The sequence below is a fragment of the Magallana gigas genome, chromosome 9, assembly GCF_963853765.1.
Source record: "Magallana gigas chromosome 9, xbMagGiga1.1, whole genome shotgun sequence".
Lineage (NCBI taxonomy): Eukaryota > Metazoa > Mollusca > Bivalvia > Ostreida > Ostreidae > Magallana > Magallana gigas.
The window spans coordinates 9,883,233-9,901,151 of record NC_088861.1 but is presented as its reverse complement, the minus strand read 5'-3'; the positions used below and the strand labels follow the sequence as shown (position 1 = coordinate 9,901,151).

General features: G+C 33.5%; 2 protein-coding genes and 1 pseudogene across 4 annotated transcripts in view; 1 reads left to right on the top strand and 2 right to left on the bottom strand.

The window, feature by feature from the left end:
- LOC117692238 (putative leucine-rich repeat-containing protein DDB_G0290503) overlaps window positions 1–17,919 on the bottom strand; it is a 1,014,555-nt gene that overhangs the window by 289,556 nt on the left and 707,080 nt on the right. The window lies entirely within an intron of this gene.
- Window positions 1,766–3,940, top strand: LOC136269691 (flavin-containing monooxygenase 5-like; annotated as a pseudogene).
- On the bottom strand, window positions 13,015–15,184 carry LOC117692236 (toll-like receptor 4). The gene has a single exon (XM_066072348.1). It carries the CDS (start codon window positions 14,834–14,836, stop codon window positions 13,406–13,408), a length of 1,431 nt encoding a protein of 476 aa, XP_065928420.1. The 5' UTR covers window positions 14,837–15,184; the 3' UTR covers window positions 13,015–13,405.

Below are 17,919 nucleotides of genomic sequence, written 5' to 3'. Positions count from 1 at the left end.
ACCCTGTTAATTTTACAAGACTAAAAAACGCATATGGTCACTTTAGTCATTTAGTTTATGAAAAAGAACGTGTACTTCCGTTATAAAAGCTCTACGTATACCTGATCAATTTTGCATGTTTGGATTTTGTTACAACAGTCATTCTGAGGGGAAACGCAACGCTGAATTCAACCAGGAAACACAATCTGTCTGGTCTGCTAGCGTACAGCTAGTAAACCTACTTTTATTTCCTATATCTTTATAAGTACTCAGAGCTCTTCTTCCACAAGGAGGTAAATAAAGTCTAAAAATGGCCACCACCACGCAGCTTTGTACGTTAATATGAAGATCTTTTTTTATATGTCTTTGTGTTTTCTAACGAGAGTTTACTATAAACTGTTTGGAAAAATTCCTTTTAAAAATTTTTACGGTTTAAAAAATTAAGGAAAATGTTTTTTGGTTATTTGGTTTTTTTCTGTTCCAGTTTTTCTGTGTCTTAGTGTGAAACTGCTTCACAAATATAGAATACAAAAAGTCAATACCTTTTTCTAATATTAATATTTATTCTGAATATTTACAAACTTAAAGTAAACCAAACACAAGAAGCAGATAATCAGCGTTGGTTTTTTCCCTTTCGGATCTACATGATTTCAAATGCAAATTTGTCTGGCCTTGTTGACAGAACTTGGACAAACACAGCAATGTATTTACATTATTTTTCAAATGTCAATTGCTTTTTTACAAAATGAAGTAGTTCCCCAATAATCTAAAGTACTGGTTTAACAAGCTAATATTTCTTTTTAAGATATTTTTTCTACATTGAAGGAATTATTTTTCAAGATTAGACAATCTCCACAGATAGCAGATTGTGGTATCATTACGTAATTGACTGCTGTCACGAATGAATATAAATAATGTACGTAATTCGGCCACAAGAGTAGTTTAGTGTTTTTTTTCTCGAAGAGCTAGCCAGAGAAGTTCCGATTGTTCGTTGATCAAAAAGAAATTGTGATTACACAAAAACTCCTCATCTTTGAAGCCTCTCCTGAAAATTATTCTCACATACCTTTGTATTTACAAATCTAGGTGCGAATTTACATTGATCAAAAAGAAATTGTGATTACAAAAGAACCTCATTTTTGAAGCTTTTCCTGAAAATTATTCTCACATACATGTATTGTTGTATTTACAAATCAAGATCAGAGTCTTTGCATATTGAATGTGAATAGTGAATTTTCCCTGTGCTTTACGTATTTCTATATTGCTCACTGGGCTTAACTGGTCAGGTATTTTAGAGCGCTCTCTCTCTCTCTCTCTCTCTCTCTCTCTCTCTCTCTCTCTCTCTCTCTCATTATCTATATAAAATTATTCTTCATCCTCATCCAATAAACAAAGAACGTCGAATGATAAAAAAATTACTTTTTGTTTCTCGATCTGCATTAACGAAAACTTTTTTTCACCATCATTACACTTTGTGTTTAAGGAACTCCACACAAATGTTTATCTATTATAAGAAGTACCATTATCACACAACCTTGACATTGTGCATTAAGAGAATATGAGTTATGAGTTTAATTATTTACTAATGATATAAGTGATGTGTTTGATTCAATTTTTTATAAAAGTTTCCCCGACTTCCTAAACTACATGTTTCTAAAATGTTATTATACCAGATGGGAATTTTCTTGTAACGAATGCTTGACCGCTGCTAAACCTCTTATTTAACCTCACTGCGCATAGACTGTTGTTTATCAGACCAGACAAGATTACCGTAACCCTCATGATAGTAAATAAATAACAACATTTGGTTCGACCACTTCAACTAATTTTCTATCCCCGAAAAGTGAACACATAAAGTCTAAGGTAGGCCCACTAGGTACAATGTTTGGTACAAATACCAAGAACTATTGTGATTACTACATGTAATAACACGAATTGTGCGTTATCTTCATAAGTATTCTTTTTTTAATTATTTTGTTTCAATTTTTTGTAACAGAATGGCAAAAACTGTGTGTGTCGTTGGTGCAGGAGTTTCCGGTTTAGTTTCGGTGAAGCAGTGCCTGGAGGAAGGGTTAGAACCAATCTGCTTCGAAAAGGACGGCGATGTTGGAGGACTCTGGAACTACCACGATGAACCGAGGGATGGCTATCCAAGCGTGTACAACTCTTGTCGTATCAATAACAGCAAAGAAATGGTCTGCTACAGTGATTTTTCTATCCCCAAGGAGTTTCCGAACTTCATGGGCCACAGACATTTTAAACGATACCTGCAATTGTACGCTGAACACTTTGGTTTGATGAAGCATATCAAGTTCAACCACGAAGTGGTTCTCGTGGAGAAAGCAGACAACTTTAAGAACAGCGGTGATTGGATGGTCACAACGAAAAACTTGACCTCAGGGAAAGAAGAGAAAAGAAGAGTGAACTTTGTAATGGTTTGCAATGGCCACCTCCATGAACCGAACATTCCAAAATTCAGAGGACTTGACAAATTCAAGGGGATAGTATTACACACCCATGACTATAAGGACTTCCGTGGGTTCGAAGGGGGAAAGATCTTGATCATAGGCATAGGAAATTCCGCTGCAGATGTTGCATCTGAACTAAGCAGACATGCAAAACACGTAAGTTTTTGGACACTGTTTAGCATTGTTATAAAAAAATATCTATCCTATCCTTGAGCTATATTTTCAAAGCAAACAGTTGATTAAACATGTATATCTGCTCTGATATTAATATCAATAATTAATATTTTCTAAAAAAAAAAAAAAAAAAAAAATACTTCTTAAAAAAAAGAATTTAAATTGAAAGAACTTATTATATAATAGAAGATTCAAAACATCAGAGTCAAGGAATCCCTCCTTTTTGTAGGTTTACATCAGCACACGAAGGGGCACCTGGGTGGTACAGCGGGCCGCGGAGCAGGGTCGGCCATTCGACCACCTCGCAGTTACTCGCTTTCGGCAGGGGATTCCTTGGCCCTATCTTCGTCCGTTCATGTATCACGGCATTAACAACCGCTACAGCCATTCCAAGTATGGACTTTCACCTAACACATCATTCAATGGGGGATCAGTTACCATAAGTGACGATCTGCCGAACCGTATCCTCTTGGGTTCGGTAAATATGAAAACGGAAGTCGAAAAGTTCACAGAAAATGGCGCGGTGTTTGTTGATGGCACGGAACTTGACGACATCGACGTGGTTATTTTGGCGACCGGGTTTAACTACAGTTTTCCTTTCACCCAAGAAGGCGTCATAAGAAAAGAAGGAGAACGATCTTGTGTGGCCCGCCGATCTGGAGCCAGCTACTCTTGCCATTATTGGTCTCGTACAACCTTTTGGAGGTCTCCCTCCAGTTAATGAAATGCAAGCGAGATGGGCCACTCGAGTATTCAGTGGAAACTGCAAGCTTCCAAGTACTTCGAAAAGATTACAGATGGTGGAAGATCACAACGCGAGACTAAAATCCAAAGGCGTCGTTTCTGCAAAAGGCATTATAACCGTATTCTTTATTCAATACGTCGACAGGATTGCTCAGTACATTGGCTGCAAACCCAATCTGTGGAAACTCTTTTTCACGGATAATGCTTTGTGGAGGAGGCTGGTATTTGGGCCCTGCACCCCTTCTCAATGGCGCCTTGAAGGGTTCGGGAAATGGGAGGGTGCCAAAAACGCAATCGAACACGTGGATGATCGTACGTGGTATCCAATGCAATCCCGTGAGGCGGGTAAACGCGAACAAGAAGGAATATATGACGGATATGTGTCTCTTCTTAAAAATGTTCTTTTGCTGATCGCAGTCTTCTTTCTATTGAGATTTTTGTTTGTCAATGTTTTAACGACTTTTCTGGTCAAGTTTTAAAAACCTTGTAATCATTTATTGTCCAATTTTCTGTTTTTGTGAGCTATGGACTTTGCATACTGTATTAATCAATTAACCTGTTTTTATATTTCTGATGAAAAAGTGTACGTTAAAATACATAGGATGAGAACATTCACCTATTTTTAAACCTAAATATAATATTATAAGAGGTTGCTAAATATATATAAAATCAATGTGTGTATAATAACGACGCTTTTTTTCAACATAATTACGTTAAAAAGTCTTCATAAGATTCATAAAGGGCGTACTTAAGTAATCCAACTTAACCGGTTAAATGTTAATTACATGTATTAATTTTTAAACTATACTGCGTTATGAATGGTTCTTTTTGAAGAAAAGAATAAAGTTTTGCAGGAAAAAAAACGTGCCAGATATTTAAAAAGATTTTTGTTTACAATTGCACTAGTATGTAACTTTTATGACTGATAAGCAACAAGTACATGTAAATGTTTAAGCTTAGGCCGCCCACAGTTAATTCTACGTTTAACGTTACTTCAAAATAGCTTGCCTAAGAGGGAGGGCGAGAATTAAAATTAAACGAAATTTTCAAACAAATAATTTTATTTTATTTTTCATTAATGCAAATACAGTGAGTATTCAAGCTACATGTAGGCTACCTCTTTAATAAAGATCTTTCCATGCAGACAATTTTATTGAGCATCTGGAAAACTGGTGTATTGTGTCCTTAATTTGATATTAAACATTTCGAATGTTTAGAGATTGCAATATTTTAGTAAAATAAAATTTGAAGTTAGAAAAATAGACTACTAGTATTGGATTGCCCCATGAGGATATATTATGCTAGAAATTTAAGAAAGACATTTAGATATACAGTGTTTTATCTTAAACTTAATCTTTAACAGAATGATAACAAATGATAACACTTTTGTGATAATAGAGGCCATGTACTATTTCGCTGTGGCCGCCCTAGCTGTAGATTCACGGATCAACCCGGCTGAATTGCTACAAAGCCGAAGCTGTTACTAGTACTTAACGAAGATTAATTATTGATTCTTTGTTTCTTATCTATGTGGAGGATAAACACTAATCCGATTGACGTCCGTCTGTAGTTCTCAAGGCCAATTAACGTTCTGCAGTACCTAGAGATCACCGATCTAAAGATTTGTACAAAATGAGCACAAAACAGGGGTTTTATCTAGCCTTTTTTTTTTTTACTTTGTATCAGTACCATATGCGTATTTAATGCAACAAACGAACTTTCAAAATGCACAGATCTAGAAGGGGGACGAGAAAAATCCGGATCCACCCCTTCTGAAAAATTCAAAACTTAACTTTTTTTGATAAATTTAAAATCCTAATATTTGATATTTAAAGATTTAAAAATTTTCTTACATCTTTATACATATTTCTTCAAATTAAGGAGATTAATATAGTTTAAAAATGGCCATGACTACCCAGCCCTAAAATGGCACAAGAGAGTCCGAGTACAGCTTCGTGAACATGGCTCCTATTGCATGAACCATTCCACCGCGTCACATAAGCCTGTCACTTATACATGTACACCTATGTATACCTGCTACCGCCTGCCGGTTCCACCTTGATATCACTAGTTGGATACTTAGATACTAAGAGGTGGGGGAGGTAAAAAAAATAGTTATGATTTATATTTCTTAAAAGACATTTCTATTTATTTAAATAGTTATAATTTATGAGACATTTCTATTTATTTATTTATTTATTTATTTATTTGTTTATTTATTTATTTATTTATTTATTTATTTATACATTCATACATACCTACAAACTTCCATTAATTCATTCATCAAAGATAGGAAAATATTACATGACACAACTGACATGGGGGGGGGGGGAGAACGAATTTTAATTAAAGATATTTTGAACGTATAATATAACGCTAAGGTTAGCGCAAGCTTTGGGATAGTGAAGTCTAAGTTAAAGGAAAGGATTGTAAATGAAATGGGAAATTTCAATTGCTCGCACAAATACGTATTTTTACGAAGTTTGAAAAAATACATTAAACGGTTTCTTTTTTAATTTAAGCTGAGCAAAAAAAAAGAAAAAAAACAATACAGAGAAGAATAGAGCATTAAAAAGATCACTGCCAAATTATGTCTTAATTAAATTCTATAAACGAAATGTATTATTGTAAAATATTTGTGATTTCTTCGAAACTGAGTTTAATTAAAAATAAGGAAAGTGACAAAAAGCTGTTTAATTGTGCAAATATATTACATGTACATTTTTTTTATTTATTTTGCTCAGTGTAAACTTTACGACTTAATGCGATGTGTCTTACCCTGCAATACCTCTAATCAGCAATGGACTCCTCTGACGAGTGCACATCCAGCTATTTACATGTATATGAATAGGGTTATAAAAAGAAAAAAAAAACCTCTGATTGTTGTCTCAAAAACTCAGTTAGCTTAATTATACCTTGACCATTATAAACACATATTTTTTTTTCAAATTGTAGAACGAATATCAGCATGATCATTGGTGTTTCATTTAATGGATGCATACAGAACAAATTCATATATTCGCCTTTATATTTATCAGAATACACGTGTACATACATTGTCTTCATATCTGAGTAGGAATAATTATGCAAATCACTTTCGCGCCATTGTGTCATTTTAAATTATTTGTAAACTCTCGTCAGCAGCACTGTTTTTGTATGCATGGTATGAAATTCTTTTTAAAAAAAATTTAACGCTTTCTTATTACATGTAAGTGAATGGGAAATGGCAATACAGTGTATTATAATATTAAACAAAAAATTATATTTTCATGTTATTAATTAACAATGATTTACATTGAATATTTGATAGCGGATATTGTTAGAGACGAATCACAGAGGTATAAATCGACGCACACAAAATGGTTGCTCACTTGCTTACATACTTATTTTTATGAGGGAGGGAAGGACTATTCATCTATTTATTTATTTTTGATTTTTTTTTCATTTTAAATGTTATATACTATCCAATATATCAGGTATTAGCATATTTTATGTTAATCAATAAAAAAGTGTTGTGCATGAGTTAACAGTAATGAAAATTTTCATTTTTAGGTTTCTAATTGTTGAGATTTTTACTCAGTGTGATCTAATAGATGTTTGCCTTTTTTATGTTTATCCATAACAAAAAGTTCTTGAGTCAACAGTTGTAAATATTATCAATTTTAAAATTCTAATTGCTGAGATTTTATCTTAATCTGATTTAATAAATGGTTTTTACTTTTCCTTAAACTTTTGATCCTAGCGGCTCTTGAAAATTTGGATCCTTTGCAGATACACGGCTAATACAACAATGAAAGACATTATGAAATATCTTATTCTGTCCCTTTTGGGATCAAACATAATGATGACCACATATGCCGTGACCACTAGAAACCGCATCGCGCTGAGTAGTTTGATAGCAGGTTCTGCTTTGGCTGCGTCTCTTTGTAAGTATATCAACAAGCAGAAGGCATCGTTTTTGAAAGTGGAGGAAGGGGCAGAATTATGCAAAAAAGGAAAGGGTAATTTAAAAAAAAAAATTTTTGCCAACCTTCATTCTTTTTAAAAGTTTATTTTGTTAATTTTCTTTTAATATTTTTTAGGCACGTAGCATCGTTTTTTAAAGTGTGTGTGTGTGTGTGGGGGGGGGGGGGGGGGCAGGTATAATTTTTAATTCAATTCACTGTTTATTTCCTTGCTTTCAATTCCATTTTTACATGGTCACAGAAAAGGGGGGGGGACTCCATGTTAATTCAATTTTTTGTATGTAAATTTAAGAAAAATCTTTGCTGCGCAAAAAGTGGGGGGGGGCAGCTCCTCCCTGCCTCCCCCCCCCCCCTCCCCCCGATGCTACATGCCTGATTTTTACCTTCTAGCAGATACTTCTATGATAGCCTAACCAGGCATTATAACCAGGATGTGTGTGCAACTACATGTATGTGCTTGTGTCAAATCTCTTTGTTACTGTTGTTACATGTGTGATTTAATTGAAGAATCATGAAGAAAAGAAAGTTAAGAGTTATTATTGTATCCATTTTAATCGCAACTTCTCGGGCCTTTCCGTCAGAGCTCGGAAAAACACATGATTTTCTGAGCTCTGCCGGAAAGGCCCGAGAAGTTGCGCGCCCAATGAAACGCATTTTATTAAACAATAAATCATTGATATCAAGGGGCAATGTAAAATATCGAGAAAAAATCACCTCTTTTGGTGCCGATTTTCTCGCTTGTCAACATACTTATGTTGCATGTTGACATGATTATCGTGCATGTCAACATATTTATCTCGCATTTCGACATTTTTGGAAAGAAAATTAACTTGCACACAAGGGACAGAAGTATGCCACCATGCATTTTACATGTAGTATGAATTGTTAAGAAAAATTTGATAAAAATTAAACTTACATAGAACAAAACTGATATTGAAATAATACAATGAAGAATTGATCTACGAGACACTTCACTAAAGCAATTCATATACGAGTTTGTTTTTCATTTTTCACACAGCAACATGTATGTTTATTTCCGGTTAGGTATTTCACACATTCCATTTATGAATTGGGTTGTTTTGGTGTGGATTCGTAACATTTCTTCATATTTAACTTCTTTTCAATCAAAATAACGCTTAAATTGTCTTTAACTTTACGCAGATATGCAGCGTACATTCTTTATTTTGGACACATACCACAAACACATACTACAATTAGTTTTGGCTCGTATTCCATAACAAAAAATCCTTTAAAAATAATAAACCACCTCAAATCACGTAAAATTAACCACGTCATTAAAATAATATCATTCAAACTACAGGAAAATCAACTGAAATGGAGAGGAAATATTGTTACTCCTTTACGTAAATTGAAAACCAGAAGACTCGTTACATCCTAAAAAAAACACTTCAGACAAAGATTCTAATTTCAATCAATTTCATTTGAATGTTTGTATTATATACCTTACTTTCCATTTATACCTAAAAAAAATAGCTAAAATAACCCAATCAATACTCTATTATTATTTTGGGAGGGGGTGGGATGGGGGGATAAACATTTTTAAAATGGCAATACTTGCACAGTCAATGAGCAAGAAATAAAAATAGAGGATTTTACCTAATATTAACTGATCACTTAGAGGGTTGGATGGTTGTGGCCATTTTAGGCTATATTTACCTCCTTATAAAGAAGAGCTCTGTATAAAAATGTGGGAAAATGCACACATTTTAAAGAATAAAAATATTTAGATTTTTTTCTGTACTAAATGTTAGTTTATGGCCAAAACTATCACATGTCAAAGTTCAAAACAGATATGATGGTTTATTTGGTGACCAACCACCCCCCACCCCCACCCCACCCCCGCCTCTTTGTTAATTTAACATGACCACACTTTTCTTAAAATCTTCGACATACGGAAGTCCATACTGACACGACCTTCATTATGTTGATGGAAGTAATTCGTGAATATTGTTCGATAACAGACATCGATCAACACTCAAAAGTCCTGACCAAGTGTGATTGACGATGGCGTGCAGGATAAAAATACACTGGACATCAGTGAAACCTAAACGTATCCAAAGAATGACCCATTTCCGGATATAATGATTGATCTTTTTCAGGACGCAAAAGCATTAGAAATGTAATAAATTCCATCGCTCTAAGTGATTTGTTGGGGTATTTTGGTGGGTTTTTTTTTTTTTGACGTCTTTCATGTATGAAATGGATTTTACCTAAAAGAATTACCGTCCTCCTAGGAAGACGATATAAAGAGTTGAAATAATTTACAGTCTCTTGGTTGTGCACTTCCTCTTTTGTGATTGGTAGAAAATACATGATGTGAAAATTTACATTTATTACATTGGTTAAAAAAACTCAGGCACAAAGGAGATAATTTTCTGATGATCTTTTTTACGTACGACTTAACAATTTTCGTAGATTTCATATCTTAAAAAGTGAGAAAACGAAAAAAATAAAAAAAACAATAGAATTTGCTATCATTGAAATTCAGGGTTTAATTTTTCAGTACAACAAGTTGAAAGCAATGTTCTATAATGTGTTAGTTGGGTGTTTTAAGACAGTGGCTTAAAAAACAACGGTCTATTGTTATCGGAAGAGTTTCCTAGCGGATAAGGAACGATAACTCTGTTAGGTATGCAGTGTCGATTTCAGTTTGATAACTAATTTACATCTTATCAGATATTTTAAGTATTATAGCTGCTAATTATTTTGTACATACATTTAAATAATTTATCAAAATTGTGTTTAATTTTAATGAGTCGTTACCGTGTCTGTTTACGCGGTATTGATAATTTATGCACCAGCTCTGACGTACAAATGTATAATGCTGTATCAGAATTTCTAAAACTAAACCACTGCAATAATTGACCAAGAATTCTCACAATAATTGCTTCTTGTTTTTAGGGTGTAAGCAATTGTCAAAAATACACTATTTAAACAGGTTCTCCATTTCATTTTTCAAGATAATTTTAATACATTAATTTAATATGAGGCAGTATTTATTTTATTGTAGCTTATTCCAAAGAATTCACAACAGATACTGACAATGAATATTGCATACATTACATTTCATTGAACTTCAACCGATCAATGGCACACTTTCTTCTACAAAGTACGAACATACAAAAAACTTGAAATTTACAACACAAACATGTTCAGTTTTGGGCTGATCTTTGTTAAACCTCATTTTGTAACCAACCGTGTCTGTAGATTCATCAATTTTATTAAATGCACCTCAATATTCATCAGACAATAATCACTACTGATGTTGACGCTTTACACTAACTTTCTCTCAAACACGCGAATCGACCTCGGATTGTAAAATTCACGCCATTTTATACAGTTTTACATTATTTATATATTAAACAAACCAACTTCGTCATTTTACGGACCTGGTGACGATGTTTTAAAGATTTTCAGTACAGATTTGTTGTAAGCAAAAAAGGGATCGAAGACATATGCTGTAAAACGTATTATGGATTTCACGGCGTGTCAACCCGTGTATCTCCATTTTGAAGCAAGCACTAGCTTTTTGTGAGGAAAAACAATCGGTTCAACTCATGCGATACTCTATATAGTATGTATAGTAAATTGTGAACGGTAATGTAAAATATATTTGTTCACTAAATAGTTTCTGACGAATTTCTTCTCATCTCAATAAACTGAATAACTTAATTCGATGAGCAAATAACAATCTGTGACTTTTCTCCATCTGCCCCCGTCCTTGCTTTTGTCTTTCGTTTTTTTAAACTGTTACAAGTACGTAAACATCGCCCCGTTGTTTTCAAATAAACTATGTAATTTTTAACTCGTGAGTACAATTATGAGCTTTCTTCAACATTTGTTTCCATGTGTTAGCATCATGTTCTGAACATGCATTTATAAATGGGCGGGTCTATATAAATGCGCTAATCAGAATATTTGTTGCGAATCGCAAATGAGATACACACCGGTTAGATAATGTCATCACTCACCGCAATGCAAGAATGTGCTTCATGGATGACTGTAGTAATTTGTTGAGTTAGAAGCTTTCCAGAAAATTTTGCCGGGATTTGCGAACCCTAGATCTATTTAAAAACAAGTTTTTAAAGTATGTCCAAGGTTCCCTCTCCATAACATTTTTTGAAAATTTACACGAATGATGTAAATAAGGCCACTGATAGATTAAAAAAAATTAATGTCGGAATTTTTGTTTCGAAACATTTAGCATGACCGTTCAATTTTTGATATATGATACCTCAGAGAATACATATCCAATATTAAAAGATTACATGTAAAATAAAGGCATCTTTATTTTTGGTGGGGCACACTGTTCACATACAATCTCCGTAGACTTCTAGCTCTGCTCCGCTATTTAAAAGCCCTTAAAATACATGAGCACAATATGGTACATTTTTCTCCTTCGGTTTATCAATGTATTTTATTAACATCTATCTACGTGTGAAAAGAAAAAACTGAACCTCAGTTCGCTCTTATGTAATTTTTCAGAAAATGCCAAAATCCAGTTGGCCTTCCCCATAAAAGAAAGCTGTATTTTCAGTTTGTGTCATTTTTTTTTAAATCTTGTATTTACTGCCACCCGTTAAATTCAAAATTTACAACATGACAATTTGCATATCGTCTATTGTACTAAGGCATACTCATTAAATTTTATTCATTTTTATTCATTTGAATCAGATGGTTACAAACTAGACCGACTTCAAAATCATCGATAATATGTCGATTATCACAATAAAAAAAACACATAAACTACGGACACGTTTCAGGAAGTGTCAATTTCAATGACTCTTGCTTCAAAATTATCAAAATCATGGTAGATTTTTCTTAAATCTCTTATATAAAACGAAACTGCTGACAAATGTTACGAGATCTCATCCTTTCTAAGGGTAATTAATTATGGGGAAATTTGACATTTTTTATCTGTTCGGAAGTCTCTCGAAACACCTATTACAATTTCTCAACATAATCATCCGGGTACTTTTAAGTCGGTTGCAGTGCAAAATTCTAATCTTAGTTTTATTTGTATGAAACCTTAAGCAAAAGAGTGATCTTTAATAACACATGAACTTCCTGGACTGTTTTTCAATTAAGCAAATGCCCTCACAAATGTAGTTTTGGGCACAAAGGTATTATGAATATTGAAATACCGGTATAAAGTAAAAAGTTTTGGAAATGGTGCCTTGCAACCGACTATACAGTAGGTATTAAACAATCGCCTGATTCAAGACAAACTGCTAAATTATTTAGGTCGATCTGACTGGTAATTTGTTGCTATTCAGCTACCTTAATTAAGAGGGCTGGATGGTTTTGGTCATTTTTGGGTTTTATTTACCTCCTTTAGTGGAAGAGCTCCGTATAAAAATAAAGGAAAATGATCAAAATTTAAAGTTAAAAATAATGGAATTTTTTCATAACTTAAAGATAGTTTGAGGCAATCTTGGTGAATGGTTAATCTGTTGACTATTCAGCCTCCCCAAGTAAAGAGCTCACTATCGCAGATAACGAACAATCAAAATACAGAAAGTCTCCTCTTGATTGTTTAATTAAGGCAAGGATTGATAGACACATTTGATTTGCCAAAGAAAAAAAAAACAATATATAGATAAATTCAAAAAGTTTAATTCTACTAATTAAAACAATTATATTATACGCAATGAGAAATACAGAAAAAACGAAAATATCATACACTGTGATACTATGAAATGTTCACGACCACTATCCTGGGTTAATCGATATTAAAATGTTCAGAAAAGGAAAGAAAGATATTAATGTTTTACAAAGATAGTAGATCATGCGCAGATCCAGAAAATTTTCCCTGGGGCTAGGGGTTCCGAGGGATACATGTAATTGTGTTTGCCGGGGATGGGGGTGGGGGTAGCGAAGCATATTTTTGGTAACTTTATTATGTGAATTTAAGAAACTTGAATTTTCCAGAGTAGGGGGTCCAACCCCCCCCCCCCCTTTCCGGGAACCATTTCTAAATCCGCGCATGTAGCTATATACAATTATCAATTTTGTCCGAGAGAAAATATATGTACATTGTAAGTAACTTTATGTCTATTCGGGTTTTAGGATGTTAGATAATTCTGATAGTATCACTTCGTCGCTACATGAACCATCCATCTCTGGCCATCTGAAATGTTCAATACACCACCATATGTTTTTCATTTCGTCTGGGAGCCTTTCTAAAGGGACGCCGTCTTTGATTAAAACGACGATAGATCTCTGACGTTGATTATGAAATGCGTGCGTTATGGCCATCTGCACAGCATATGAAAACCATCCTTTATCCATAAACCTTTCGCTGACCACAAACATCACTTTCCTGCTTTCGGTGACACAGCTGACTATTTCCTCAGACCTCGGTCTTCCTGGGATGGAGTCTTTATCTGTCAACCATGCCGTTACGCCAAGTCTTTCTAATTTTGGATACAATTCCCCAAGAATCCACGGGTAGTCCGCTTCATTGTATGAAACGTAGACATCATACAAAAACACATCTTCTTCGCTGATTCGTAATGGCATACCTTTTAATCTGTTTTTTATTCTTAGAATAACATATTCCAAATGAACTCGGTATTTTTTAATGGCGCCTATTGTAATGAGAGCTATCACTGTGAACACCAGTAATCCGAGCGAAAAAATAAGCCAGTCGGTTGCCTGGCAATTAAGCTCAAATTTCACCCAAACTTGGTCTTGAAACAATTGATTAATTGGATCTTTACTCTCCGCGCATTGAACTGTTGAGAGATCTAAAATTGAATTTTGGTGATCTTTCATCCATCTCAAAGACTGGATATTCACACATGAACAGGAGATCGGATTACCCTCTAAGAGAAATGATAGATTTTTTATTGAATTATATAATCGTTTGTCCCTCTCAGAAAACTTCGATATTAAGTTGTTCCGGATAGACAACTTCTGCAACTTTTTATGTTTTATGAAAACATCTGGAAGGGCAGTGAACATGTTACGGTCCAGTATAATTTCTAATAAAGATTCCCTCTGATCTTTTAAAAGAGAGCGTGGTAAACTTCTTAAACTGTTTTGAGAAAAATCGAGTGACACCAGGTGTCTGAGATTTTTAAACAGATTTTCAGAGATGTGCCCTACACCGATATCTACCGCCTTCAATATCCGAAGATTTCTTACATTTTGGAATATATCAGGGTGAATATATTTGAATGTATTTTCAGATAAATCAAGAAAACTCAACGACGGAAGGTTGAATGTTCCTTTAAAGTTAAGAGGAAAATTTGTGTGTTGCAGATACAACTTTTGCAATTTTTCACCTATTAATGAAAAGTTTGCTCTCCATCTGAGAGAATTGTGAAAGTAATTTCTAGAATAGTCAAATAACTCTAAATTCTTTGGTAAAGTCATGTTAACAGAGAAGTAATCATTCCCTAGCACACGGTGTGAGCTATTTCCTAACATAAGGTTTTTATTGTTATTGCAGCACGCATTAAATTTTGTAAGTTTTGGCATTGAGGAAATTGCGGAAACTGTTGCAAAACCAACATGGATTATTTTATTACTGTCAATGTATAAAGAATCTAAGCATTTCCATAGCGTTGTTTCGTGTAAATTTACTTTAAGATAATTAATACCACAGCTTCCCAAAAGTAGCACTCTCACGCAGATATTGACAAGATACTTGGCGGATTTTTCGTTTATAGTAATGGGATCAATTGCAATATCTTTCTTGTTATGCTGCAAATCCAGTTTTTGTATTGTTTGATTCTGTAACCATTTTAAGGACTTAAGTGCTACATACACATCGCAATCGCCACCGAAATTTATTTCGATTTCGTTATCTAGGTATGGAAAAGAGAAGAAAAGATCCTCTGGTACGTCACAATCGACAAATCTGCTAAAATTCATTGTTAGGTTGTGAATTGGAGAGTACCTAAGGCCCTTGAATGAAGCATTAGTTAACTGAAAAGCGTTGAGAATATGAAATTCTATTTGGGATAATTTTGTTAAATTTTCAAAGGGCTTTGTGAATGAAAAGTTATCGAAAATGTCAATTCTTAAATGTTTTAGTGAATGAATTTTGGAAATTGATATATCAGGATAGCCAGAATATTGAAAGTTATTCCCATGGATTTGAAGAATCTGAAGTTTTTCAAGATTAGAAAATGCTTCGGAGTCCATTTCTTTTCTTTCAAGATGTGCATAAGAAAGATCCAAACTGCATAAGCTCGTCAGTTTTTGGAAGGCTAGATTTGCGATTTCTGTTATACTGTTGTATTTAAGGATGACTGCAGTGACCTTTGAGTAACGTGCAATATGTTGAAATGTATCTTCTGTCAACGAAGTAATCTGGTTAAAGGACAAATCCAACGTGACATTGTTATTTTCCAACTGGGGAGGTAGCTCTGTTGGTAATTTGGAGATGTTTAAGCCACTACAGTTCCACAGCAATCCTTTATTCCCACAATCATCAGCATAGTGGGAAATTGTACACATCTGTGTCATGACCACAACTACGCTATCTGTGAGAGCAAATTAAAACACAAACTTAATATGCAGCTATTGAAATATCTCTAAATACTAAAGGTGTTATTTCCAGCTGTGAATTTAAATCTTTTAAAATTCACCTGTAAAATACATTCTTATGCACATATATTAAAATGAGGCCTTATATAGAGTGTTACACTCATCATATTTTATTAGCATACATGTAAATCCAATGGTTCGGTATTGATATGTGTAGAGCTTTTCTATATAATGAAAACTCAAAAAAGTGTCCTGGCATAGCAGATGAAGATGGAGCTATCTTGCAATTGATTACAAAATATGTGAAATCAACTTTATAAAAAAATCACAAATTAAGTCAATCTTAAGACAAAACTTTAAGGGGGAAACATTGCGATATAATGAAGTGTCTATGTTGGTTGATTACATAAATTGACTGCCGTCATGAGAAAAGGGCCCTTATCTTTTGACGTCACAATGCTCAGAAAACGACGTCAAAGTAGCGTCATTGTAAACGCGTTTTTTTTATTTTCTGTTTCTATTTTTTTCTGCGTCTGTGTTGTGTTTTTTAATAACTAAACTCTTACCTTATTGTGTTCATACCGCGATTAATTTTTTCTGAGTTAAATATTACATGTTGATTTAAAAAATAAACATTTCATTAATGAAATATACACATATAACGTCAAAATCAACACATTTCGAACGTGTAATATTCCACACAAGTTGGTGCTGAGATATCATAAAAATGCTGCTTTTGCATCCGCTATGAAACTTAAACACCAAATTTTCCATTCTAGTGTGTGATGAAAATATGCTCTTACCGGAAAATCACTTTTTTTTAATAAATCATCGTTGAAAACCAAAGGCCGGTATCGCATACATTTATTCATTGCGTATAATTGAATGCGAGACTGGTCGTGGATTTCCGATGATGATTTATAAAGTATTCTGAGTAAAATTGTACAACTTAAGTTTGCATGAGCAATATATGTACGAATTTTTTAAGTTAAAAAAAAACAATACTGCATACTCGTTGTCGATAAGAGGGGTTGAAGGCTGAGACATACCGAATCGATGCAAAGCAGTTTTTTTCAAATATAACAATTATCTGCGCCGTAATTACTGTGAAACAATACAAATCAAATATTTCGAATCATAAGTATGGAAGTTTACCTCACGGAAGACGATTCTACACTTTTAAAATTAGTCGGAAGGAACACGAGAGAAGCGGCTATGTCTCAATTATAGTGCTACTGCCAACATACAAAATAATTCTCGCATAATTCTATTAATACTAAAGAATTTGCAATGAAATTTTGAAATTATTTAACGAATTGAAACACATTTAACTAACGGATTCGAAGAGTTTGAGAAATATTTTGACAGAGTAAAAATCTACTCTGATATATCGCATTTGATTTCATGGAAAAATCTGATTCTTAGTGTCTTTAATGAAACAATATAAAAGTATAATTATACCCGTACAATTTTTTTTAAAATTATTTGAGCGCAACCCATCTTATTTTCTTGTGCAATTTAACAACCCAAACTCACATGCTGTGTGTACTTTTTGAGCTATTTTACGTATAAAAAAATCCAGTCATAACATGCCTAAAAACTCACCACATTTACATGGATTTATAGCATTTTGTATGATTATATTCATCTCAAATCAATTACGTATATGATTCAATATTAATTCCTTTATCTAAAAAAAAGTTTGTAAATGCAGTCATTATACTACTACACTTTTGATATCAACTTGATAAAATTGCCGTTTTATGAATAAAGAATTCATGTTTATCGATAAATATAAACACTACATGTGCGACATTTACTATTAATAACATGCATGGACGTACAATTCATCTTCATGTTTCTCATCTTTTCTTTTTTATTCAAGAAACAAATTTCGATGATACTGAAGTCAATGTTTATGTGTGTTTGTTACAATGTACAGCAATAAAAAAAATCCGAGAATCGTGATATTTCTTAAAACTTCGTATACCGTATGTAACTGTATGCACTCTATAAACGACTATTATTTAATCTTTTAATTTTTTACATTGATAATCACTTGGCCGATA

Excerpts from the sequence above, each read along its gene's own strand:
- LOC117692236 (XM_066072348.1), bottom strand. The coding sequence starts at position 14,836 with ATGCCAAAACTTACAAAATTTAATGCGTGCTGCAATAACAATAAAAAC.